Source organism: Equus caballus, chromosome 7 (assembly GCF_041296265.1).
Source record: "Equus caballus isolate H_3958 breed thoroughbred chromosome 7, TB-T2T, whole genome shotgun sequence".
NCBI classification, from domain to species: Eukaryota; Metazoa; Chordata; class Mammalia; order Perissodactyla; family Equidae; genus Equus; species Equus caballus.
In genome coordinates this window covers 29,523,564-29,536,843 of record NC_091690.1, presented here as the reverse complement: position 1 = coordinate 29,536,843, position 13,280 = coordinate 29,523,564, and the positions used below count along the sequence as shown (strand labels likewise).

General features: G+C 40.8%; 1 protein-coding gene across 1 annotated transcript in view; it reads right to left on the bottom strand.

Annotated features, from left to right (window-relative positions):
* Positions 1 to 13,280, bottom strand: part of SORL1 (sortilin related receptor 1) — a 158,616-nt gene that overhangs the window by 82,770 nt on the left and 62,566 nt on the right. The window contains exon 12 of the mRNA XM_023645011.2: positions 8,778 to 8,866. Within this exon, the coding sequence (XP_023500779.1) occupies positions 8,778 to 8,866 (89 nt within the window). The remainder of the gene's footprint in view (positions 1 to 8,777; positions 8,867 to 13,280) is intronic.

The following is a 13,280-nucleotide window of genomic DNA, read 5'->3' as shown; positions in this document are numbered from 1 at the left end:
TACAGTGGAATCTGAGAACCGCAACCTTCACCAAACAGAGCATCACTAAGAGTGGGAGAACCTGACACTAGGTGCCTCCTAGCTAGAGTACTGAGGGCAAGACATCATCTATGTGCTGTTCTGTGCAATTGGACACATCCAGAATGTGGGACATTCTATGTGACAACTGGTCTGGACTGTTCAAAAAAAAATCAAGGCCATGAAAAACAAACAACAAACAAGGCAGAAGCCTTGTTATAGATTAAGAGACTGAAGAGGTATAACAACCAAATGCAATGTGTAAACCATGACTGAATCCTGGATTGGAAAAAAAAAGTAGCTATAAATAACATGAGACAACTGAGAAAAAATATAGTCTATAAATAATACTGAGTTCATTTTAATTTTCTTAGGTGTGATAATGGCATTCTTATTGTCATTATTTTTTGAAGATCCACGTTTAAGGATTTAGCTGTGAAGGGACATGATGGCTACAACTTTCTTTCAAGTGATTCAGCAAAAAAAGGATAGATAGACAGATGAATAGGTAGGATAAGTAGATGCTAGACAGACAGATAGATACATGATAGATAGACAGACAGATGATAGACAGACAGGATAAATGCATAGACACATACAAGTAAAGCAAATTGCCGAAATGATAACAATTGGTGATTCTAGGTGAAGGTCACGTTGGCTGCTCTTTAGACAATTCTTTCAACTTTTCCCATGGTCTTAAAAATTAAAAAGTTGGAGGAAAAGCATGTCCTGTGAAAAGTCTCCAAGCCAGACTACATCAGAAGCAAGCAAGCCCTTGAAAAAGTAAGCGGCACTGAAGTTAACTAAACTAATTTTAAATGATCTTTTGTATTGAAGAGGAGCAAGGGGAGGAGGAATTCTGCCTGACACTCTCTTCATCACCCAGTGAGTGGTGAGATGCTGAACAGGAGAAACCGCTCAATTAGAGCTTCCTTAGGATCTCAGAGCTATTGGTTCTCTCTTAAATCCTAATTTTACACACACACACACACACACATATATATATATATATATATATATATATATTTCTTTTTCTTTCACCTTTCCCATATTTTTGAGATTTTAGTTTTACTCCCTCAGCACCCTAATGCTTGACATAAATCTTTTCACGACATCGCTCAATCCAAACACCTCCTCTCGTATTGAGATTACTAAAATTGACACATCTGCCAGAAGGCTACAGGTTAACCAAGTGATGGGGTTACAAGGCAGCATAATGAATGTCAATGGGGACTACATGATCTCCTCTACAGATCTTCCAAAGAGGAGAAACTCTCATCTGGCTGATATGCTTTCGGTTTAAGCTAATTTGAAAGCAGATATGGGCATAAGTTAACTGATTCAATCTCCTTCATGTACCAGCGTGAGGAGCCAAAGGCTTGGTACCATTTTTAAAGTAAAGTGAACCAGCAGAGTTGGCCTATTAACCAGACATGATGGGCGCTATCCATCCGCTCTGTGATAAATCTGGAAGTCCATCTATTTGCACATTGCCTAGTTAATTCTATTTAAGAGCTCCTCAAGCCCAAGATAACTTCAGGAAATGAATCATCTTATTTCTTGAGAGGTTCCCAAAGGACTCTGACAATAACGCATTAATGAGGCTAATAAGCAGGTGCATGGCCAAGCACAGCCTTGCATCCGAGAATAAACTGCACATTTAGAAAACGGTGCTTTTTCAGAATTTCAGGGACAGGGCAGTCACATTATCAACTGCAGTAGTTAAAGTCAAAGTCCACCTATTCTGAACTCTGACCCCTAAAGGAGAACTTGTGCTGACGAAGTGAAAATGACAAGAACCTTGCAAGAAAACAAAGTCAGTCATCTCTGTAGTCCTAATAATCACGGAAGAGGATATACGGCCCTAGCCTTTAGGAATGGAGAATTCGACATGTTCTGACAAAAATATAAACACGTTCCCATGGCCGAAAACTCTGGATAGGAGGGGAAGATTATTTAACATAACCAAGGGCAAAAACTTAAAGAGCGGTTGTAACCTGCTAGTTAATTCTACCCGTAGTTCTTACAGCTAGTAATCTGTAGGAACCGTGGCCAGACAACTCAAGTTCAAAATAAGTCAAGGATCATGCTTCAAATTACCAAAATAATCAGTAGATTAGTGTGTCAGTGGTATGGTGGGTTGGTTACCTAATAAGTTCTATAAAGAATTAGAACGGAATAGAATCATCCTTCTGATGTGCAATGGTATAAATAGTAACAATAGAAAAAAAGCAGAACTACTCAATTTCTATTTTGGCTTTATCTTTATCAAAGAGAGTGATGGTCAAACTGGACAAGCAGAAAAAAACAAGGAAGTTAAGGGAAACAATACAAAACAAAACACATTCTAGGGAACTAAAAGAATTAAAGATACGATTGCGAGTTCCTTTCAATAATCTTGCAAAGAATCATGGAGAACAGTGAGAGATCTTGAAGTTTAGATGAGGAAAGACAGTTATATTTCCCTAAAAAAGAAAGAGTGATTTCCAGAAGGGATTATGAAACAGCTGATTTGAGAGAACTTAGAAAAGAAGGAAGTCAGGGCTGGGAGCTCAAATGGTTTCACACACAAGTCATAACAAACTAACCCCATTTCCCCTTCTCATGGTAATTCTTGATTTGAAGAAGAGGGTAAACGATATAGCACGTTCTTTTTTATGTAAGGGTCCTTGTGAACCACACAGTTGGGTGAAATTCACTGCCAGTGAAACAAATCCTAAGTGTGCTGATATATGGTTTGATCTCAACCCAAAATAAGACCTCAAGTTCTCAGAGCTCGACAATCTGTTGATGAGCTGGATATGGAAAGCGAATCTATCAAATTTGCAAAGGATACAAGGCTAATTATACAGATAATACAATAAATGCCAAGAACGGAATTTAAAACGCTCTCGTTACATCAAAAGAATAAGCAAACAATGGGAATAAAAATCAAGTTCCACATGTAGTTTCAAAAATCTACCTGCTCAAATATAGGATGGAGATAATCTGGTCTTTGATAAGATCTGTAAGAAAAAAGAATTTCTGGGTTTTTTAGTTAAATTGAACTTAATCTACTGATACAGGTTACAACGTGAATAAACCTCAGAAATATTACGCTGAGTAAAAGAAGCCAAATACAAACATATGGAAACCTGAAACAGACAAAACTAAATTACGGTGATAAAAATATAATCAGAACATCCGTTGCCTCTAATTGGGGAGGCAGTGGGGTGAAGGGGTAGCACTGACTGGGAAGGGGAACACAGGGATTTTCTAGGTTGACGGAAACGTTCTACATCGTGACATGCATCCTTCAGCACTGATTAAATAGTGTATTCAAGATCTGAGCATCTTGTGGCATGTAAATGATACCTCAATTAAAAAAACCAATCAGTAGAAGCTACCAGTTTGAAGAGGCTGTCAAAAGCATAAAAACAGCCTTGGGTTTTTTATTAACAGAAACTGAGTGTCCAGAATCATGCGGGTATTAATCCCCGCATGTTTCAGGCTGTTGGGATCAGATGCAGGCCTCGCATTCTAAGGCACTGACATCATGAGCTGGACCTAAAGGAGAACCTAGACGGTGGAGCTTCAGGGTCCTAGGGCGGAGGGGGATAGGAACTGGGGCTGTTTACCATGGAGTGGGAGAGACCCAGGAGGACAGGGAAGGCGGCCTCAACTATCTGAAAGGCTTTCAGGTTACAGAGGAAATATCTGTTACGTGGGTCTCCTGGGAGCAGAAGTGAGCCCATCGAATAGAAACTGGAGTGAGGAGAACCTGGGCTCTCTCTGCCCCAAGAACTTTCATTCATAACAGAATGAATGAATAAATGAGTGAATGAATGAACAATTGTCTGAAAGTGAAATGGAAGGTACTTCTGATCTGGAAAAACTCCCCATAGCCACAATTGTTCAAGTAAAGACTGGATGATCATCTACCACAGAAGACACAGAGAAAATCCTTGCAAGAAGTGGTGGAAGGCTGAACCAGATGAGGCAATACGTCCAGATTCCTGCTGGATCTCTCTCCCCTTGGACACCCCACAGCCGCTTCAGTTCAACTCGTCCAGATCTGCAGTCATCCTGTGGCCTTCATGCCTGCTCCTCTTCCTCTGCTCTTCCATGAGCGCTGTGATCCTCTTGCCCCATCACCCTCAGTCTAACCAAAAAGTCAGTCCTGCAGTCTCAGTCCTCAAACCCACCTCAGCACCATCTCTCACCTCCAGTCTTGCTCCTCTTAAAGTCATCCTCCTCAACTTATCAGAGCCGTCTTTCTGCAACGCAAGTCTAGCCACGTCATTCCCTCATTTAAAATCCTCAAAAGGATCCTATGACTTCAAAAGCAAAGTCTGAGCTCTCCAGTGCTTCATGTGAAGTCCTCCAGGTCCCAGCCCCTACCTACCTACCTCAAACCCCATTTCTCACCACCCCCACCTTTAATTTGCATCCCCTTAATACTAAAGAGCTGCACCTTCTGTGTCGATTCATGCTGCGTCTCAGCTCAAGCTCTTTCTAACCCTGGAATGGCATTCCAACCTTGCTTTTTGTCCTTGAAGTCTCAGCTCAAGTTTCCTCTCCGCCCAGAAGCCTTCTCCTGCCTCCCAGATCACCACCTGGCCCTCATTCTTGCTCCCACGGCACCCTGTGCTCACCTCTATCTTATACCTACTATATTTAAGTGACCTGATTTGGTGAGCGTCTTCTCCTAGACTGCCAGAAGCCAGGAACATGACCTCTAACTCACTTTTCTGCCCCATGGCAATTGGCACCTTTCATGGCACACAAAAGGAACATTAATTAATGTTTGTTGAAGGAAATTAAATGAACTGCACTGAATTTTTTTTCTTTTTTACTCTCTCTCTCGCAGTTTCTTATTAAAAGATGCTAAGAACACCTGCTCCTCTATCACTCAAGGGGCCAAAGAACCACCTGGGGGTTGGAATGAAGCGGGTGGGAGCAGCTCTCTCTGCAACTGTCTCATTAAGTGTTTCTACCAGCATTAGGTGCTGTGATCAAGTGAATAGGTTAACTGCTGCCTCCCACATGTTGGAACCGTGAGGCTGCCTCCAGAACTCAGGTCCAGAAAAACAGCAGCTCTGCTGGGTGTAGTCTTTGCAGCGCCTGTTCAGGACTCCCACAGGGAAGCCCTATGAAATGGAAATCTCCTGAGGAAGGATGCTTTGGGGCAAATCCAAAGGATTATTAGTAACTACCAATAACATCATTATGCAGACAGGCAAACTGCCAAGAAGGGACGAAAATTGATCTCATCCCTCATGATCAAGCTGACAAACTTGTGTTTGGGTCTTTTTTTGGTCAGGGTGCAAAAACACAACAGCCCCTTCTCTGAAGAACACGGATTACATACAAGAAAAGCCTGCATCCCCTGAGCAGGTTCACGGGGACAGCGTGCCGAATGAATGACTAAGTGACTCCCAACACAGGTCCTTAGTTACTCATTTCAGGCATGTAGACACAAGAACACACAAAGCGTTCCACTTCTTGCTCTCCATTTCAATTAACAATAACAAGGGAACAGCCACGCGGACAATCAGGGCAGATGCTGAAACAAACAACCGTCAGTTCCTAGTTATCTGTGCTAATCAGGGAGAGAGAGGCATGAATAATTTAAAAGGAGAACAACCAAAAAAGCAAAGCAAAAACCAAACTCTTACTTCAACCAACATTCCAACCTCCGTCCCCACTAAAGTTCTTGTTAAATTCACTGATGCTCCTCGGCCTGGCCTTCCTTCCTAAGTCCAGGTAAGTTTGGGGTCAGGAAGCTCCCTTTGCAAACAAGCCCTTCCCCAGTCTCTCCCTCCAGCTGGCTCAGAAACCTAACAGGGCCACAGTGAGCATGGGCAGCTCCCAGATGATGACTCACTCACCATTGCATCCTTGGTACCTAGGACAGCATGTGGTGCACTGTAGATGTTCAACAAACTTTTGTGTAGCTGACCTGGAATGATGCCTAACAGAAATATGCTTGTGTTCCAGCTTGGGTCCTAACTACTGACAAGCTACATTATTTCCTCACGTGAAAACCAAGGAAGGTAGATGGCATCATCTCTGGTACCTCTGGGCACCACTGGGTTGCACACATTCAGGGACACCCCCTCCTGCTCACAACAAGGCCCCAGAGATTGTTATTTACATAGAGCACAACGTGAGTGGCTCCCACCCCCGGGGCAGAGAAACTGCCATGCTATGGCGCCCCTTCTAGTTTTATAAATCAGTTAAAAAAAAAAAAACAATCTTGGAAGACTAAGTGTGCATGACCTATTTATGGAACAATCAAACACTTACTAAGTGCTTGCTGGCCTGCATAGAATAGAAATACCTGTTTTCAAAGACATTGCTAATGAGTTAAGGAATTCAGACATATAATGAAAAGGAAACTAACAAAAGGAGTCAGTATGTGATCACTGCCAAATTAACGAGACAGCCAATAAATGCTATGAGACTCAAAGGAGAGAGCGATCACTGTGGTGGGAGAACAGACTTAAAAGGGGCCTGAAGCCCTAGACCAGCGAAAGAAATCCAGTTCCGTCAGAAGCAGCCTCCGCTCATGCCTGGGTGTCACCATAAATCGCTGTTGGGGTTTGAGGATATGAACTACCTACAGTATTATTTCCTGCTTCTCTTCTGATGCAGCTGACAGCACACAGTGACAGGTCAAAAATGAAGCAGCAGGAGAAGCAAAAAAAAACTCTGAGCAACATACTGAGTAAATGCCAGGTGGCTAGGGATTTAGGCCAAGCTCAGACTGATATTCAGGACACACGCACCTGTCAATAGGAGGCCTGAACATATTCTCACGTTTGCAAATGCTTTATTTGAACCATATATACAGACACTTCCGAATGCCCTACACAAATAGAGGAATGCTATAGTGTCCATAATCCCCAAAGTCATTTTTAAACGTATGGGGAGGGCAGTATGGCAGCAGGTTCATCTTCCTGATCAGGTTTTGCTCCAGCTAGTGCAGCAATGACGCTGCATTCCCTGTGCACATGTGCACCGACAGATGGTGTAAGAGGACTGGAATCATGCTAACGACTTCAGAGAAGCCAGCCTGGAATGCAAATGTAATCTGTAGAAGAGTTAAACAAGGAAAATCGGGAACTGACTACAATCTGACTGCCATGCAAAGAATGAAATGTATCGCTAGGAAGCCCAACTACGTCCCTATCCTATTTCCCACGTAGGAGTGTCCCACACATCACACGGTTGACTCGTGTATCTTACCACTAGAGGACGGACTCCTTAGGCGTGGGGGAAAATAGTGTGTTTTCTGTTATATACACGGTACCATGCAGAATTAGTGCTCACTACATGTGTGAGATGGGAATTAATAAATTGATGAATAAATAAGTGACAGCATAGAAAGGTAGGAAGCACTGTGCTCTGTGACTGTCTTCACTTCAGCAAACGCCAGTCTGAAAGTGGCTACTGAGTGTTGCGTACAAAAAGCCTCTTCCAACTCTTGGCTCTAAAGCAGCAGCTGACCAGCGCCACGCAGACCAGAGAAGAGCCAGGTGGAATGCCAAAGGCCAACACTTTGCTTCTCTCTGCTTCCTTGAGGCCAGGCTGCTCAACACATGTCAAATTAACCACAGGGGAAATCAGCTGCTAAGATCTCTTTTTTCACACCACCCACCTCTCTCTTGCTGCTGGCCCTGTTTCTAAAAGGAGCAAAGAAAAAGGCTTTCTTCCTTGCACTAAACAAGATGATTACAGAAGCCCTCTCTGCCTCCTTCAGTAATCCGTCTCATGGGTTCAGCTCAACAACAGGGAGAAGTGAGGGCCAGTCTGCCCTGATCCACCGTTAACAAAATTAACTTCTGCCCTTACTTGGACAAAAGCAATCAAAAGACCAGTTCTGATAAAATCAGACTGAAGGAGGCAGAGGTCCAAAACTCTTGACGCTTTTGCTTTTCAGAGCAATCTACTGCAAAGAGTACAGAACATAATTTAGAGACCCAGGGGCTAGTCTTGCCTGTCACTAAATAATGGGGAGACTTTGGGCAACCGACTTTACCTTGCTGAGTATGTTTTCTCATCTGTAAAATGAAGCAGTTAACCCCAAATGTCCCTTCCCGGTCTATTTGTAAGAACACCCCAAACCAAATGCATTGCAGCAAAAGTCAAGTGGCTGTCAAGTTACATGCATTCTGAAACTATTACTCATGTATTCTTTTTATTAACCGTTACTCATTCTATGAGTAAATCTGTGTATGTGTATCACATAAAAAACAATGAAAGACAAATTAGTCTCTAGTTAGTTTTTTCATCATTATTAATTTATAATTATACAGAGTTGTACTTTTCAAATCAATACAATTATTTCATGTGTTCCTCATGGTACCCCCTTTGAGATAGGAAAGGCACATTATTATCCCCACTTTACAGATAAGGAAAGTTTAAGCAATTTCCCAAGGTCACAAACTGTGCTGTCAACAACCTAGTGCTGTAGAGAGAATCCACTTATAAACACAGACTTCAATTTCTGGGAGAACAGTGTGATGAAAAAAGAAAAAGCTTCAGGGGTTGGCCTGGTGGTATAGCGGTTAAGTTCGAACATTCCACTTCAGCTGCCTGAGGTTCACAGGTTCACATACTGGGCACAGACCTACACACCGCTCATCAAGCCATGCCATGGTGGTGGTGTGCCACATACAACAAAGAGGAAGACTGGCACAGATGTTAGCTCAGGGCCAGTCTTCCACACCAAAAGAAAAGAAAGGAAAAGAAAAAGCTTCATCAGAGAAACTTACTTCAGCTCATTGGTTTCCATGCCCTGGGCGATGGCCATGATGATGCCGCCATGATCTCCCCAAGTGTAGTAGTGAGGTCCCGGAAGAGCCTGAGGAAGAAAAGCCAGTGCTGATGCCACTGCTGTGGAGGTAACTGGGCAGGAACCACGCACACTACATACACACGTGCACACACACATGCTCGCACACACACACAAAAGGTAGCTATACCAACCACTTGAAACCAATTTTTCTGTTTCCAGAGCACATTCACATCCATCATCTCATCCGCTCCACACAACCCTGGGGATGGGCAGAGAGAGTTCTCGCATCCCAATTTTTTGCCAAATAAAGAAATTAGAGTTTCTATTACAGTGGCAGACTATAAACAGCAGAGGCAGGAGTCAAACCCAAATCTGACTCTCACCAACCAGCAATTAAAAATTAACCAACTGGAGTTCTGGTTCTACTATGAACAGTAAAAGCTCACTACAGTCCATCCTTCCTGCTGTGACAACCAAAAACTCTGGACAAAATACAAAAACCAGCTACCTGAGGATGCTGAAAAATAAACAAAATCAGGCAGCTTGTGGAGGGGATTTAAAACCTGGAGAAGCTACCCCGACCAGTTAGGGTTTCCTGGTCCGTCTTTGCCCTGAGGGAAAACCCCAGCTGTGGAATACCTCAGTCCCAGCCACGCAGCTAAAACTTCAACAGACATGGTTTTTGCCCAAGGAATCAGGCAAAGAAGCTCCTGCAGGCCAGAGAGAATGTGGAGGGAAGCCCAGGGGGTGGAATGCTCAAGAAGTAAACCCTCTAATTCTGTATACAAACTCACGTAAGTCTCAGCCTAACTTCTAAAGCACAGACGTGTGGAAAAGACTCCAACCAGCACAGCAAAGGCTTGGTGAACCGAACTGGGACTTGAACTGCCATCCACAGAACTTCAGTCTGAATCTAAGTAGGTTCATTACACGCTAAAACACAGAGAAAACCACACCTAGAGACATCATACCAAAACGGCTGAAAACCAAAGATAAGGAAAAAAAAGTCTGGAAGCATCTATAGAAAAATGACACATTACACACAGGAAAGTGATAAGTGAAACGACTTCAGATTTCTCATCAGAAACCAGGGAAGCAAGAAGAAAGCAGCACATCTTTCAAGGACTGAAAGAAAATCTCTATCAACCCAGAATTCTATGTCCAAAAGACATATCCTCTGAAGGTGAAATGATGAGATTCTCAAATTGAAGGAAAACCAGGAGAATGCACAGCCAATAGCTGCTCTACGAGAAACGCTAAAGGAATTTCTCTGGGCTGTGGGCAAATCCACCAGGGGGCAAGAGGGATCTTCAAGAATGAGGGAAGAGCAGGAGAAATGGTAAAAACCTGGGTAAACATAAAAGACTTTTTCCCCTTAAGTTCTTTAAAGTTGCTATGATTTAAAACAAAAACAAAAATATCACCTTGTGGGTTTTTCAATGTATGTCAATGTGATACACAGGACAAGAATAACAAAAAAGTCAGGGAAAGAGAAAAGGCACTTATACAGTTGCAAGGTTTCTAAACTTTATATTAAGTGCTATATTGTGTAAGTGCAATATAAAGTCAAAAAAGACTATGAAAGATTAAATATGTGTAAATATATAAATTAATAAATAGATAAAAATTAGACCTAAATCCAACCACATCAATAATTATATTAAATCTTAATGGTCTAAGTGTTTCATTTAAAAATCAGAGGTTGGCAGAATGAATTAAAAAGCAAGACCCTACCATATGCTGCCTATAAGAAATACTTCTCATACAAAGACACAAATGGGCAGCACGTAAATGAATAGTAAAAAGATTTACTATCCAAACAGTAAACATAAGAAGGCTAGAGGGACTATTTCAAAATTAGATAAAATAGACCTCAAAATAAAGGGTATTACCATAGATAAAGAGGTATATTTCATAATGAGAAAAGGGACAATTAATCAGAAAAGACGATAATTGTAAATGAGCATGCACTTAATAACAAAGCCTCAAATACATAAAGCAAAAATTGACAAAATTTAAAGGAAAAATAGAGAACTCCACAATTTACCACCCCTCTCTCAGCAATTTACAGAACTAGCCAAAAAAAAGAGGTCAGTAAGAACATAGAAGATCTGAACCACAAGGTATCGAACGCCTTAATATAAATACCATCTCTGGAACACTGCCTTCAACAACTGCAGAACACACATTCCTTTCTAATGCATTTGATACATTCACCAAGACAGACCACATATTGGATCACAAAGCAAGTTTCAATAAATTTAAAGGGACTGAAATCATACAAAATATATCCTCTGACTACAAGGAAATTAAATTAGAAGTCAATCAGAATAAGCTATCTACAAAAATTTCAAATATGTGAACTAAACAACCCTTTTCTAAATAACTTATCAGTCAAAGACAAAAAGCAAAAGGGCCATTATGAAGTGATAAAAATGTTCTGGAATTAAAGAGTATTGAAGGTTGTACATCAGATCACTTGTGAAATACTAAAAGCCACTTTAAAATGGTGAATTTTATGGTTTGTGAATTACATCTCAATTTTAAAAGAGGACATTTGAAAATATAAACTGAATGACAGCATATCTAAATTTGTAGCATATAGCTAAAGCAGTAATTAGAGGAAAACTTAGCTTTAAATGCTTATATTAGAAAAGAACTAAAATCAATAACCTAAAGTTCTACCATAAGAAGCTAGAAAAAGAAAAGCAAAATAAATTCAGAGTAAATAAGAGAAAAGATAATACTGAAGAATAGAAATCCACAAAAAAGAAAACAGACAAGAGAGAAAATTAAAGTGAAAAGCATGTTCTTTGAAAAGATCAGTAATACTGACAAACCACTAACTAAACTAATCAAGAAAAATAGAGACAAAACACAAATCACCAATGTGAGGAATGAAAAATGGGTCATCACCACAGATCCCACAGACATTTAAAAAAAAGGGAAAATATTTTAAGTAATCTTAGGCCAACAAATTCACTAACTTATATAAAAGGACAAATTTCTTAAAACATACAACTCACCAAAATTGACATAAGAAGTAGAAGATGTGAATAGTTCTCTATCTGCCAGAGAAATTGATTTTCTAATCAAAACATTCCCAACTATCCAGGTAGATAGTTTCACTGCAAATTATTCAAGAAAAAAAAGTAACACCACCCTTAGGTAAACTTTGTCAGAAAACAGAAGAGGAGGGGGGCTGGCCCTGTGGCTGAGTGGTTAAGTTCGCGTGCTCCGCTGCAGGCGGCCCAGTGTTTCGTTGGTTCGAATCCTGGGTGCCGGCATGGCACTGCTCATCAGACCACGCTGAGGCAGCATCCCACATGCCACAACTAGAAGAACCCACAACGAAGAATACACAACTATGTACCGGGGGGCTTTGGGGAGAAAAAGGAAAAAATAAAATCTTTAAAAAAAAAAAAAAAAAAAAAGAAAACAGAAGAGGAGGGACCCCTGTTCAACTTGTTTTATGACACCAATCTGACTCTAACACCAAACCTGACAAAGACATTACCAAAAAACAAAAAAAAATTACAGACCAATATCTCTCATGAGTAATGCAAAAATCTTTAAAAACCTATCAGAAAATCAAACCCAAGCTTATATAAAAAGGGTAACACATCATAACTAAGTAGGGTTTATCCCAGTAATTCAAGGTTAGTTTAATATTCAAGAATCAATGAATGTAATATACCATATTACAGATTACATACATGATACTGTGATATAAGAATATAGATTTTGGTCTTTGTTCCCAGCTCCTCGGCAGAGCTCCTAAAACGCCTGTAATTTCCTAAGTGATGAGTGATAGGAGTAGCTTTTGTTCTAATATTTGGTCTTTGACCCCAGTTGCTGACACAGAGCTCCTAAAACCCTTATAACTTTCTAACCGATAGGGGTGACAAGAGACTTACAGAGAACTCCTATATCCCTTGGAATTTGCTGGGTGACAGGAGAGTCTTTTGTTCTAAAGAGGAGACTCCTGGTGGGCTCCTGGACAGTACGGGGCTCAATATCATTAGTCATCAAGGAAATGCCAATTAAAACCACAATGAGATACCGTTACACATTTATTAAAATGTCTAAAATTAAAAAGACTAACCATTCTAAGTGTTGGTGTGGATACGAAGCAATTAGAACACTCACACACTGCTGGTGGAAGTGTAAAATGGTATATCCACTTTGGAAAACAATTTGATAATTCCTTAAAAAGTTAAACATATCACCACCATGCTACCTAGTCATTCCATTCCGAGGTATTTGCCCAAGAGAAATAAAAAACCATGCCCACCTAAAAACTGAAATTGAATGTTTCTAACAGCTATACTTGTAATTAGCAAAAACTGGAATGTCCACCAACAGATGAATGGATAAACAAATTATGGACTATCCCTGCCCTGGGATATTAATCAACAATAAAAAAGAAAAGAACCATTGATGCGTGAAATGAGATGAACGAACCTCAAAATCGTCATGA